At 38.0% G+C, this 13,252-nt stretch overlaps 2 protein-coding genes across 2 annotated transcripts; one reads left to right on the top strand and one right to left on the bottom strand.

Moving 5' to 3' along the window:
• The first annotated feature begins 2,526 nt into the window (after positions 1-2,526).
• Positions 2,527-5,357, top strand: LOC111500266 (scarecrow-like protein 28). Its single transcript, XM_023151978.1, has 2 exons — positions 2,527-2,661; positions 2,753-5,357. The coding sequence occupies exon 2, from the start codon at positions 3,314-3,316 to the stop codon at positions 5,207-5,209; it is 1,896 nt and encodes a 631-aa protein (XP_023007746.1). The 5' UTR covers positions 2,527-2,661; positions 2,753-3,313; the 3' UTR covers positions 5,210-5,357.
• A 1,116-nt stretch (positions 5,358-6,473) lies between these two features.
• On the bottom strand, positions 6,474-11,950 carry LOC111500271 (plant UBX domain-containing protein 8-like). Its single transcript, XM_023151984.1, has 11 exons — positions 11,762-11,950; positions 11,268-11,338; positions 10,524-11,115; positions 10,345-10,425; positions 10,162-10,268; positions 9,225-9,432; positions 8,915-9,115; positions 8,702-8,833; positions 7,408-7,551; positions 7,269-7,325; positions 6,474-6,939 (listed from the first exon to the last, which is right to left on the bottom strand). Exons 1-11 carry the CDS (start codon positions 11,843-11,845, stop codon positions 6,832-6,834), a joined length of 1,785 nt encoding a protein of 594 aa, XP_023007752.1. The 5' UTR covers positions 11,846-11,950; the 3' UTR covers positions 6,474-6,831.
• Between the last annotated feature and the right edge of the window lie 1,302 nt (positions 11,951-13,252).

Genomic DNA, 13,252 nt, shown 5'->3' with positions numbered 1-13,252 from the left:
GTATTTGTCCTCGAATCCCGACCACCATCTGCAACGATAAGACTCAAATCAACAACATTATAGGTTGTACTAACAACATACTCTACAAGTTTGGATTTTCTTTGAGTAGGAAATTTTTCTATTTGAAAGCCACCCGAATCCAATCTTCTAACTTGAAGATGATCTTACGTGTGTTGTTAATTATGGTAAAGACTGTGTTCATGCTACTCATCGAGCATATAATCTAATTTGGGAATTAGATGCTTTGTACTTTATAGTTATCTTATTTATAGTCCTACAACCTAACACATACGCTAAGAGGCACAAGAATAACTCACACAAAACATGGACTCAAACTTTCACCTATATGTCTTAAGGAATGAGTTTACTCACTTGGATTAGTCCTATGTATTGGACGGTTTAAAATGGATGTTCAAAGAATGAAGTCAATCTTAAGCTCAATTTCTTTGAGTGGTGTTGAACCACTAGGCATCTCCTCGAGAAATAAATCTTCAACCTCTTACGAAAGTATAACAAAATCGCTAGACAAAGAAGGGTTAAACTTGTTGAGAAAGAAACAAGACACTTGCACATAAGTACAAGAATGATCGAGTTAAAGAGCAAAACATTCATTGTCTCACTTGTTCTAACATACAAACTTATTGATCTGGCGTTTTTTTGTTTTTTTTTTATAGGCTTAGTGCTACTCGCTTGTTTTTCACTCAACTCTTTTTTTTCTTTTTTCTTTTTGTGCATTGGTCTCTTGCTTTTTATTTTTTAAGTTTGCATTGATCAATAAATATACCTTTTAGAATGTGAGATCTTACATTGGTTGATGGGGAAAACGAAACACCTTTTATAATGGTGTGAAAATCTCTTTCTAGCGGACGCGTTTTAATAACCTTGAGAGGAATCCCGAAAGGGAAAGTCCAAAGAGAAAAATATCTGCTAACGGTGGACTTGAGCCGTTACAAATGGTATCAGAGCCTGACACCGGGCGATGTCTCAGCGAGAAGGTTATTCCCTAAAGGGAGTAGACAGATGGCGGTGTGCCAGTAAAGACGCTCGACCCCAAATGGGGTGGATTTGGTGGGGTCCCACATCCATTGGAGAAAGGAACGAGTGCCAACAAGGACGCTGAGCCTCAAAGGGGTGGATTGTGAGATCCCACATTGGTTGGGGTGGAGAACGAAACACCCTTTATAAGGGTGTGAAAACCTCTCTCTAGTAGACGTGTTTTAAAAACCTTTAGAGGAAACTGGAAATGAAAATTCCAAATAGGACAATAAAATAAGAGTAGTTTTTCTTTCTATGTATAATTAGGATCAGAAAAGAAATAAGAGAACACCCTTGAGACCTTCGTTCGATCATCCTCTCGATTTTACATGCAATATGCAACAAATCCTCAAGATCAACATTATCTGCCATCTACGTGTTTAGCCCATTCTTCCACGCCCTCTCCCTCTCATCAAAAAGAAAAAAAAAAAAAAAAACATTAAAATGAAAATGAAAATAGATTTGATGGATTTCCCAACTTTGTTCAACCGGTAGAAAAATACTTAACATTTCTGAAACTTCCTTTAATCAGCTTACTATAGCTTGAATATGAGTGGTTAGTGGTCGTTGTAGTTTCTTTTCTCTCGACCTTGTAATTGCACTTTGAGACATGACAATCTTTTGGCTCGACTTACTAAATTTTGATGATATATATTTTTAAATGAGCTAAAAAGTTTTTTTTTTTAATATTATTTTATTAAAATAATTTATTTGAGAATAATTATTAATATTTTTCGGTTAATGAATGAAAATTAAATTAAAATTTAAAGCATAATACTTTGTTTATACGAAACAAATTCCGATAACATTTTCGATGCAACACCAAATACAATTATTTGATATCCGAGGTTCTATTTCTATACATTCTTTTATAGACATAATAAACAAAACCTTAAATCAAACGTCTTCGTTAGCCCTTAATAATTCATTGTTGGGCTTGTTTGATTGTAAACCCAATTGTCATACGACCCAACTCAGCTCAAACTAGGCTTGAAATTTAATTTAGGACAAATGTCAATTTATAATTGGTCCCGATTTAATATTAATTTAAATAAAAATAATAACATAGTTCAATGAGAAGTTTTTGTTGGTAGACTTCATGTGTCTATCAAGTTTCAGGAATTCATCGATTAATTTTAATAATAATAAAAAAAACATATTTATTGAATATTAAGAATAAAATTAATACAAAAGGTAAAATTAGAAATTATTTATTACCATTATTACCATAAAAACGGCGGTAAATGAAAAGGAGATCCTAAAAAGCAAAGGTCAATGTAACGTAACTCAACGGTCGGTCTACGTAAAAATAAAATAAAAAAAAGAAAAATATAATTAATTAGAAGGTCACGTGCATCAAGCGTGACGTTTTCCACGCGAAGAATAGAGAGAGACCGTACCCTCCAATTTCCCCTCTTCTCTCAACGGTCATATTCCACCGACATACTCCAACGGTCACTTACACCCTCTCTTTCCACAGTCCTGATACCCTTTTCTCCCTCTGCTCCATCGTTCTTTCCTTTTGTTTCAGTGCTCCTAAATCAAATCAGTCACAGGTCCAACAGGGAAGAAACAAAGAACAACAACCACATCAGCAACAGAGGAAGTTTACAGAGACAGAGACAGGTAATGAATGGGTTTTGATCAAATACTTCTATTTCTTTCTCTCTGTTTCTCAATTCTTAGTGGGTTTTGTGTTCTTTCTCTGATTCTTCAGCTGTTGGATGATTCGATTTTGCCACCATGGCTTCCATCTCTGTTCTGGGTTTGAGATTCTGCTTCCATTTCGCCTCGCCAGTATGTTTCTTCAACTCTGTTCATCGGTTTGTAAGTAAATCTTCTCTCTGTCCTTTCCTATGAATTTCCTCTGAATCTTTGGGAATCCGATGATTTTCTTTTTCTTTTTATTTTAATCTATTTTCTATTCTTTCATTCTTTGTTTTTGGGGTTGGGATTCAATTTTAGGACACACGATTTGGTACTTTAAAAACAGAGTGTTTCTTTTGATTCTCTTCCTCTGTTTCTCATTCATCGGATTCCTCTTGTTTTTTTCTAATTTCTTTCTGTTCTTTCTGTTCATACGATTTTTGGGTTTCTTCACACAATCACGTAGCTTCATTCTTTGTAGTGCTTGAAGGGAATTGATTTTCTTAGATTATAAACTCTAAAAGGGATTTTGAAAAACAGAGGAAAAAAGAAAAAGAAAGGAAAATTGGGTTGTGGGGGTGTGTGGATCTTTTTGGAAAAACGAAGCAAAAGCGTTGGAAGAAGATAGAGGATGTTGGCTGGGTGTTCTAGTTCAACATTGCTCTCGCCAAGGAATCATTTGAGAAGTGAAGTAGTACAGTCGCCGTTTCAAGCTTGCCTTTTGCAGTTTCCGCCTTCAATGAGCGCACAGAGATTGGATTTGCCCTGCAGCTTTTCCCACTCAAAAGACGCCTCTTCCGTCGTTCGATCCCCGTCGATCCGTCCGGTTGCTCTCTCGGTCGAGAAGCAGAGCATCAGGCTTCCGCCGCTATCCGCTGCTAACCAGCAAATCAAGCAAGAGTTTTGGAATGGGAAAGGTAAGAACTTGAAGAGAATTGCAGAGCAAGTTGGGATTGATGATGATGATGAATCTTCCATTAGCAATGCCAAGAGGAAGAGAGCGTGCAGAGACGACATAGGAGACGGGCTGATTCTGAGCCAATTCGGCGGTGGGGTTCGGAGTTTCTGGTATCATCAACAGCCTGATGGGGATGAAGGACTCTGCTTTCTTCCTGGAAGTTCAACGTCGCCGTTTATGTCAGAGATCGCTGATTTGGGAGAAGGAAATGACGGAGAAAGCAGCCAAGTGAAGGCGCAGGACAGCTCGGACTCGGTCTCCGGTTCAGATTCGGGGTCGAGTTCATCATCAGGAAGTGAGAGATTTGCAGCAGCAGAAGCAGGGCCAGAAATTGGAAATGGGAGCTCAAGAAATCCTTCATATCATCACCATCAAGGCTCTGGCTCAGAAAATGAGAGAGGAGAAGAAGAATCATTTGAGCTGTTGAGTGTTCTAATGGCATGTGTGGAAGCAATAAGATCAAAGAACATTACTTTGATTAACCATTTGATAGAAAAACTTGGTAGCCAAGCTTCACCAAGAGGTTCATCACCCATTACACGTTTGATTGCGTATTACACAGAGGCTTTAGCAGTAAGAGTGAGCAGAGTTTGGCCACAAGTGTTTCACGTAAGGCCGCCGAGGGAATACAATCGGATCGACGACGATACAGGTATAGCGTTACGTCTTCTAAACGAGGTGAGTCCGATCCCGAAATTCATCTACTTCACAGCAAATGAGATGTTGCTGAGAGCATTTGAAGGGAAAGACAAGGTTCACATCATAGACTTTGACATAAAGGAAGGGCTGCAATGGCCGAGCTTGTTTCAGAGTTTGGCATCTCGAGTGAATCCTCCGAGTCATGTCCGAATCACCGGGATCGGTGAATCGAAGCAGGAATTGAACGAAACGGGAGATAGGCTGGCGGGGTTCGCCGAGGCATTGAGGCTGCCGTTCGAGTTCCACGCGGTGGTGGACCGGTTGGAGGATGTGAGACTATGGATGCTTCATGTCAAGGAGAATGAGAGTGTAGGAGTGAATTGCATTCTCCAACTGCACAAGACTCTGTATGATAATAACATCAATGGTGGCGGGGGAGCATTGAAGGACTTTTTGGGGCTTATAAGAAGCACGAACCCGAGAATTGTTGTGATGGCCGAGCAAGAAGCCGAGCACAACGACCCGAGATTGGAGACTCGAGTTGCAGCCACAATTAAGTACTATGGTGCCATATTCGACTCCCTCGACACTAGCCTTCCACCGAACAGCTCGGGAAGGTTGAAAATCGAGGAGATGTTTGGGAGGGAGATAAGGAACATGATAGGATGTGAAGGAAGGGAGAGGTATGAAAGGCATGTTGGATTTGAGAAATGGAAGAAAGTGATGGAGAAGCAAGGAGGGCTGCGATGCGTCGGGATTCGGGACGATCGAGAGCTTCTTCAGAGCCAAATCCTGTTGAAAATGTACTCATCAGCTGATGGATTCAATGTGAGAAAGATTGGAGAAGGAGGAGCTCAAGCAGTTTGCTTAGCTTGGGAAGAACAACCACTTTACAGTGTGTCAGGATGGACAGCAGCAGAAATATCTTGATATTGATTTATTACATTCTTTTGGTTTCAATTGTAATTTGTTATACACATGAAAAGAGGGAGAGGGAAGAAATTCTTATTAGGGTTTATAAGAGATTATTTTTTAATTCTTATAAGGGTTTATAGACAGTTCTTTAATTCTTTTATGTAAGTGTTCATTCCAATTTCTTTCTATATATATTAGTGACTGAATCAAAATAATGCTGTCTTATTTCTCCCTTAAATCTATTTAATTTAGTTACAAGCAAGTCCGAGCAAGATTGATGCTGCTCAAGACTTTGAAGTTCACAAAAAAACCATCCTTTGCATCACATTTATTATAATAAGACAACCTTGAAAGGAGCTACTGTGAGATCCCACATTGGTTGAGGAATAGACGGAAACAAGGGGTATGAAAACTCGATTGGAAAGAAGACTGAAGCAAAAGTATGGAAACCTCTCCCTAACAGACGTTTTAAAAACCTCGAGGAGAGGAAAAACCCAAAGAGGACAATATCTAAGGTAAGTCTAAAAGGGAAATCCCAAAGAGGACAATATCTACTAACGGTGAGCTTGAGCCATTACAAATAGTATCATGAGATTCCACGTTGGTTGGGGTGGAGAACGAAACATTGGGTGTGTAAACCTCTCCCTAGCAAACCTCGAGAGAAAATCCGAAAAGAAAATTCCACGTTGGTTGGGGTGGAGAACGAAACATTAGGTGTGTAAACCTCTCCCTAGCAAACCTCGAGGGAAAATCCGAAAAGAAAAACCCAAAGAGGACAATATCTGATAGTGGTGGGCTAGAGCGGTTACTGTTACGATGAACTCTGAGTAAGAACACACAAGTATGCACATATGTTATATTGCAATACTCTTGAGTTTCAAGGAACCTTTTGAAGGATCTATTTAGATCGACTTAAAAGGCAGTTTTAAGCCCTTAAAGTCATTCCTACCTAATAAGCATGAAACATCCCTTGTTAGCTTCTCTTAGACTTCCCTCTCCACATCCAAATAATAAAAAAAATTTGCACATAAATTGTCAGCCCAAAGTTTTAAAACGCGTCAACTAGGGAGAAATTTCTCCTCATTTAATCTCACCTAAATACTTCGCTTGGACAATACTTGATTTAGATTGATCATCAAGTCTTTGAAATAACTTGGCATATGCCATCACAGACCTTACCCATATGCTTTCAAAATATAGATTCACCGTGACATTCCATGACGAGCTAGTTTTGTGAAATGCCCAAAAGATGAATATTAAAGATACCAAGACAATGCAAAATCAGAAACAAAGAACCATTTTATGTAGCAAACCAAGGAAGGCTCTATTATTTTGGGTAGCCATCTAATATATGCAATGTTTCTGTCTAAAATGAATAGAACTAGTCATATACAAAGCAGCCACAGAATCCAATATGATTTCTAAAACCCCCATCGTATTAACAAGAAAGCTGCATACAGAACTCCTCGGCATAATGATCAAATATTTTGCACTAAAAGACCATTATTCCGCATTAATGGTTCTATTCATACCTTCAAATGCCATCTCTGTCTCATCCACACACAGAGGGAAGATGCAGTTTTCATGTATATATCATTTAAGTTCGGCACCATCGGACTCGAGCGTTGCCCAGACCATTAAATCAACTCCAGAAATAAGGCTTCTTGTTTGCTGTTAAGTCCAAGTTCATTCAACGTTGAAGAACTCTCCCCATCTCCAAAAGCTTTTCGAGGATATGGCCTCACCTGTTCCATAGAATAAATACATACATGAAATGAAATCAACAAAAATATTAAACCATAGGTTTACACTTAAGATTCTGTATTATTTCGAACATATAAAGTATATGTCTACTCAAATGATCAAATGTCTCAATTAGGTTTCAAATCATTTTGTGATGATTATGAACTATAATGGAATAATAAGCTTCTAAAACAAAATAGATTTTAAACCAAATTTTAAATTACTCTCTAATTAGTATAGCATCAGAGTATCATATCGTCATAGAAAACGACAAATAAAAATAATACTTCTTGGCAGAGAAACATCGTCTTAGCATACGGAATGTACTCACCAATCTGTAGGAGCCAGGCTTCACAACTCTACCAATATCAATGAAGTCCAAGAGACACTACAAAACATATCACACAGCCAGTTAGGCAAAGAGGGGCATAGAATACAAATCTACCATTGCCAACCTCTATACAATTCACCTGTAGCTTATCAGTTTTGAGAAATCGACGACCACGGCGACTGCCATCGGGCATGCGCACTAATAGTGTCACAGCATTCTCATCATCTGTTCTTGGTTCACTAGGAAGAGAAGCTTCTATTTTTGCCAAGTGTCTTTCAAGTTCCTGCTAATTAAAAAACCATATAGAGTGAACATCTAGAACAGAAGATTGCTCGTTGTTGTAAATTCCAGAAATGTGGAATACATGGACCAAATATATCTCGCAGAAGTGAAAATACCATACATCATACTTGAACTAGTAGGGGAGGAATCCCAAACAGCATTATGAAAGGACCAAATTTCATAATTTGAATATCCTCACAACGATCACAATGCTATGTTATCCAAAAACTATTTGGCCTTTGAACAAATAAGACAGTGAGCAACAACATCAGTTTGGTATGGAGAAAAATGACAACTTCCAGATAATTTCTATAAAGTTACTACAAAAACGCTAATAGAAAATAAAGCAGGAACATGGATAGAAAACGGAGACCATGAGGACACATTTATAAAAAATGTGTAATATAAAAAAGATTTTTGATGCATTTTAATGGAACCCCCTAGGAATTTGTCGAACTTTATGATATACGACACCTAAAAGAAGGAATGAAATATGCAATACTGCTCTAAGAGATCGAAGAAACAAGTAACCTATTTCTAATGATAAAATGCCTTAATAATTTAACATAATTTCAAAGTGCTTGTGCACTATATATTGTTATTTCCTTTAATTAAATAAGTCTGAAGGTTTTCACTCTTAAAATTTATTATACTTCCCTACATTTCATTTTATAATCATTTTTATGAAAGTAAATGAATAAAGGTAAGATTAGTTCAAATGACAAACAATTATCAGAGAAAATGATTGTTTGATGCTATGTCGTGCTTAAAAAGTGCTACTAGAGATGTTTCACAAGTATCAAACTCATGCAATTTGTTCAATTAGTGTTTGACACGTCAAAATCACAGAGAATCTAGTATGTGTTGACAGAGACACATTACTCTAGTTTATCCTATACGACTCGGATGATAAAGTTCGTAACCATAACAATCAGTATGAAGATTTAATGTTTGTAGAGACTATTCAGAATAGAGTACAATGTTCTGTGTTGAGTCTGAAATCCCTGAGAGCACAACAAGAGAGCAAATAGACATATAATGCACTTGCACACATTTCTTATCTCAAATATATGGAGTATTCTATGAATTAATTACAACGGATGGGAAAAGGCATCTCCAGAAGAGAAAGCCACAGAAATGACCAGAATTACCTTCTCAGCATCCAATTTCTGACGGGATTCCTCCTCTCTTTGTTTTTCTTCTTCAAGAACAGCAGCAGCTTCTGCCATTGCCTTCAGTTCTTTTTCTTTGTCAGCTTGTAAGGCTGCAAGATACTCATCATCCTGCATGGGTATGTGACTAACAATTAGACTCAATAGATGGCAACCTTGAACAGTTTTTTACTTAAAACGCAAAAGCCTAACCTGTTGTTCCCTAATCAAACGCTGAGCTACTAAAGTGGGAGAAGGAGGGCGAGGGGCTGGCTGCATATATGAACCTTGATTTCTCATGAATTCATGAGGTGCAGATGGAAAATTATATGAACTTCCTTCAGAACCTCCACCAAACATGGCCGCCTCAAGCATGACTGCTTCATCATGCTCCTCTGAAGAAATTCCACCCCACTTCAATAGAGAAGCATCAACAGTTAAAATGGATAGTTATAAATAGCGGCTAGGATGATATCTTGTTGCAGAAATTAGGATAAAAACATCGGCATACTAAATTCTATACCTCATCAGAACGAAAGATACTCCCATTGTGCTGTGAATTATTACCAGCACCGGAATGCTTGGGACTAGATGCAAGGCTTACATCAACTTCAACCCCCTTTGCAGGCTCAACATAGCCAGAGGACTTGCGTTTGGACCGATGCCTAACTAAATTATCTTGCTCTAGGTCTTCAACCTCGTCTTGAAAAGACGTGCTTCCTGCTTCCATCCTGAATTTTTCCAATGTATTGTCATCAGACTTTTGCGTAAAACAATACAACACAAATTACAGTCTCATGTCTCACCTCAGTAGGCATCATAATAATCAAGTTGGTTCAATAATAATTTGTACTAAGGCTTCATTTGGGATTGATGTAGCTTTTAAAAAAATGATGTCAACCATACTTCTAAGAAGATCAATTGTGAAATGAAGTAGATTACTGTTTGGTAAATTTCAATATAAAACATGAAAAGCATGTTATGATGTTTGACAAATAAATAGTATTGTTGTGATTTAGCTATAATGACCAAAGTAGACATATACATTGCAATTATTTTTTATATTGATATTTAATATATACTTTATCATAAGATAATTATTAAAAAAATTATACGATTAAAAGTGAAAGTAAAACTTTGTTTAATATAAATTATTTGATAAAAGCTTGGGAAAAATAATTGTCACAAAAAGAAATAAATAAATGAATGGAAGGATAGAATTGAAATTTCAAAATTTTTCAAGGAAAGATACAAATTTTAAGGAAAGCCAATTTGATTTTGCAACTCAAAGCAGATTGGAAAGCGATTCTAGATAAATTGATAAATATGTCATGTTACCAAACAATCTAGACGGTTAAATTTTTTTTATAATTTCTTTTAGTCTATCCAAAATCAATCCCAAATGGACAATAAATCTAGCTAGTGTAGTTTATAGAGAATACAGTCGTTGAGAAGAATACCTTCCATTTAGTGCTCTACCTTTCCTCAGCTCCACCTCAGTTGACTTAGAATCTGCTATTTTCGATCCTCCAATGTTCTCCCCTCGCTCAGGGAAAGCTTCATCTGGCTGTATTGTCGATACAAGTTATCCGTAAGAATGTGCAAGCGTCAAGACAAAAAAGGGGTTTAAGATGAGAACAAACCTTGATAGATGAAGCTGCATGTGAAACTTCAAAATTATTCAAGGGAGAAATATGTTCTTCAGTCCTAAGATTGCTTGAATCCTGCCATCAAGGCAAAAGGTATATCAGTATATACCACAACATGATGCAATGCCTCATCAGCAAATAAAAAGCTCCACGTTCATAGTGTTATTGCATACAGTATGTGTAGTTAAGGGATCGCTTGGATAAGCTTGCACAACATCCTTCTTTGAAGCCTCAATCGCAGCACGAATCATTTCTTCTTCAATGTCATTTCTGTCTTGGAACTCATTACTTTCAAAGGCACCGGGTACAGCATTTCTGCCACGAGATATGATACTTGAAACAGCGCGATTCTCTAAATATGGTGCACATGCCGTAGAAGTAACTGGAGGTTCTTCATCTTCATTATCATCAATTACTACAGTTCCACGAACCTCTGGAACATGGGCATCTACAGTCCCAGTGACATCCTCAATTGTCGGCTCATGGCCAGATTGGCCAGATTGGCCAGATGGTCGATTACCATCTCTAAATTCTATGGGAATCTCCCTCACCTCTCTTGGATGAGTCACAACTGGAGCAGAACTTGTAAAATCAGAGGGGCGATCAAAGAACCCCTGGCGGAGATTTCGGTCAAGTAACGAAAATGGAATCATTCCCTCTCTAGCTGTAGATAGAAGAGACCGAGGAGGACCATGGGGTTCAACTTCAACCGGATCATCAATGTCCATGAAATCATATTCACCAGAAACAGAGGTTTGACGTGCACTGGAGATATTTGGAAGAGTTTAAGTTCATCATCAAGAATATGGTCAGATACATAAAAAGAACACAGATATGCAGGTAAGCAATTCCATTTTTAAGGAACAAAAGCTTTAGGAAAAAAAAAAAAACGGAGTGAAACGGAAGTGGTAGCATACTTTACGGACGAACTTCTATCTCCTTCATTGAAATATGCATTCACAGCAGCATTGAGATCAGCACCATGCGCCTAAATGTAAGACCATAAAAGGAAAATGAACATATTGAAGCCATTTACGACCAAAAAAGAAGTCTATCTCGTCATCAATGCTTAGAATTTGTATTCTCCTAATCTTCACTACCACATGAACTGCCAACAAATAACCAAGAGACGAAAACATGCCAAATTTAACTAAAAAATTCACAACCCACGTATCCATAGCTGAAATAAGAAAACCCCCCAAAATCAAAATCCAGCAGAAAGAAGTATAATAAGCACTCCCATAAAACAACTTCAGAAGCAATGACCTAAACCTAACGGTCCTAAACATCGACATCAACAGTCCAGCGGCAGCATAAAAAATCACCAAGCTGAGGCAAAATCAGCGCCTTCCCTCCAGAAAGAAACCGACTACAAGAGAGAAAAAGGGAAACAAAAATATAGAAATGAGACCTCGAGGCTCTGAACGGCGATCGCTTCGGATGCTCCGGTAACGCCGATGAAAGTATCAATTGCTTCCCGCGAAGGCATCGCCATAGAAATCAGAAGTCAGAAATCAGAGAGAAATTGAAGAAGGAAAGAAGTTGATCGGAGGAGTATTATCTTGGTGAAGAACAAGAAAAATGGCTTGAATTATACGTAAGGAATATAAAGAGATTGGCATCGGAAGGCGAAAGCGCTGGAAAGGAAACGTAACGGACAATTAACCTAGACACGTGTTCTACAAAATTTCGGGAAAAAAAAAAAAAAAATCAATCCATTTTGTGATAAACTTCCATTATCAACTATCTAACTCAAACATAAATATCAAATTGGTTAGAATTTTCGATTTTACAAAAATTTAACCTAATTCTACCTTTAAAAAAAATAAAAAAATATTTAATATTTGTAATCACAGATGAGATATTTGTTATATTAGGTTCGTTTATTGTATAGATAAATCCACGAGTTGTTTTACTTTGTAATTACATCGTTCATCTTAAATACCACTGTTCTTCCAATGAACAATTTTTTATGATCCAACTATAAACTAAGTCATCTCGAGGACGTAAGAGGGTGGAACTTCATTGTTCAAGTCACAGGATCAATATTTAAGAGAACTACCTATGTACTTTCCCAATATGGGAAGAAGAGAATTTCATACGGTAGGATTATGTTCCCAGTGTCACGGTCATGCTCGTCTAGGGCATGTTGCCCATGGCCGCATGCCCATGGCAAGCCAAACCCTTGTCATGTTTTTTCATTCTAGTGTTTTTACTTTTGTAGTTCTAGGGCGTATGTCACCTCAAAAATATCATGTCTAGGCCTACCAAACATGAAATGGCTCAGAATGTACTATAGGGGATATGACTAGTTGTCAACTTCTCCCTACCCAAGGTTATATATGCTAAGCCGTTGTTATCTCTCTCTTGCTTGCTTATATAACGTCTCTTTCAAAAATCTCTCTCTACCCTCGTTTTCTAAAACCTTCTTTTAAAATCGAGGCTAGAGGCTCGATCATACGTCGCTTGGCCATAGGCGACGCAAGAACAAATTGGCTTAGCTCACTTGTCGTTGGGAAGTGAGTGCCGCACAATCGCTAGTCCGCTGCCTTCAAAAGTGCGATTGTGTCAAGTGGTATAAGAGCTTTGTTAGCTCCGTGACAAAGTAAAGACCGAAACCATGTCGGCGACAAAGTCGACACCCAAAGCACAAGCCGACTGGCTTACGCTAATAGAGGAGGAAATACTGATCCTCAAAGAAGTCCCTGACACCCTCCGCTTCCTGGAAGCATGGGTGACCGAATTGAGTGAGAAAGTCGTAGAAAATACGCAATGGACAACCGCCTGGATGCAGAATTGATGTTTCGAGTGACCTCGCTCGAAGAAAGAGTTGCTCCTACGAGCAGCCCAAAACCGTCTGGTAATCCGGATAGCTCTGTCGCGCACAAGGAGGGATGTGACG

The sequence above is a fragment of the Cucurbita maxima genome, unplaced genomic scaffold (genome assembly GCF_002738345.1).
Source record: "Cucurbita maxima cultivar Rimu unplaced genomic scaffold, Cmax_1.0 Cma_Scf00028, whole genome shotgun sequence".
Lineage (NCBI taxonomy): Eukaryota > Viridiplantae > Streptophyta > Magnoliopsida > Cucurbitales > Cucurbitaceae > Cucurbita > Cucurbita maxima.
This window is presented reverse-complemented; position numbering and strand designations above follow the sequence as displayed.

What these genes read in the sequence shown, in the direction of transcription:
- LOC111500271 (XM_023151984.1), bottom strand. Translation starts at nt 11,845, where the DNA reads ATGGCGATGCCTTCGCGGGAAGCAATTGATACTTTCATCGGCGTTACC. An exon ending in GTATCTTTCGTTCTGATGAG is followed by an intron (nt 9,116 to 9,224) that starts GTATAGAATTTA and finishes TCTCTATTGAAG; the next exon opens with TGGGGTGGAATTTCTTCAGA. An exon ending in GTTTGATTAGGGAACAACAG is followed by an intron (nt 8,834 to 8,914) that starts GTTAGGCTTTTG and finishes ATACCCATGCAG; the next exon opens with GATGATGAGTATCTTGCAGC.
- LOC111500266 (XM_023151978.1), top strand. Translation starts at nt 3,314, where the DNA reads ATGTTGGCTGGGTGTTCTAGTTCAACATTGCTCTCGCCAAGGAATCAT.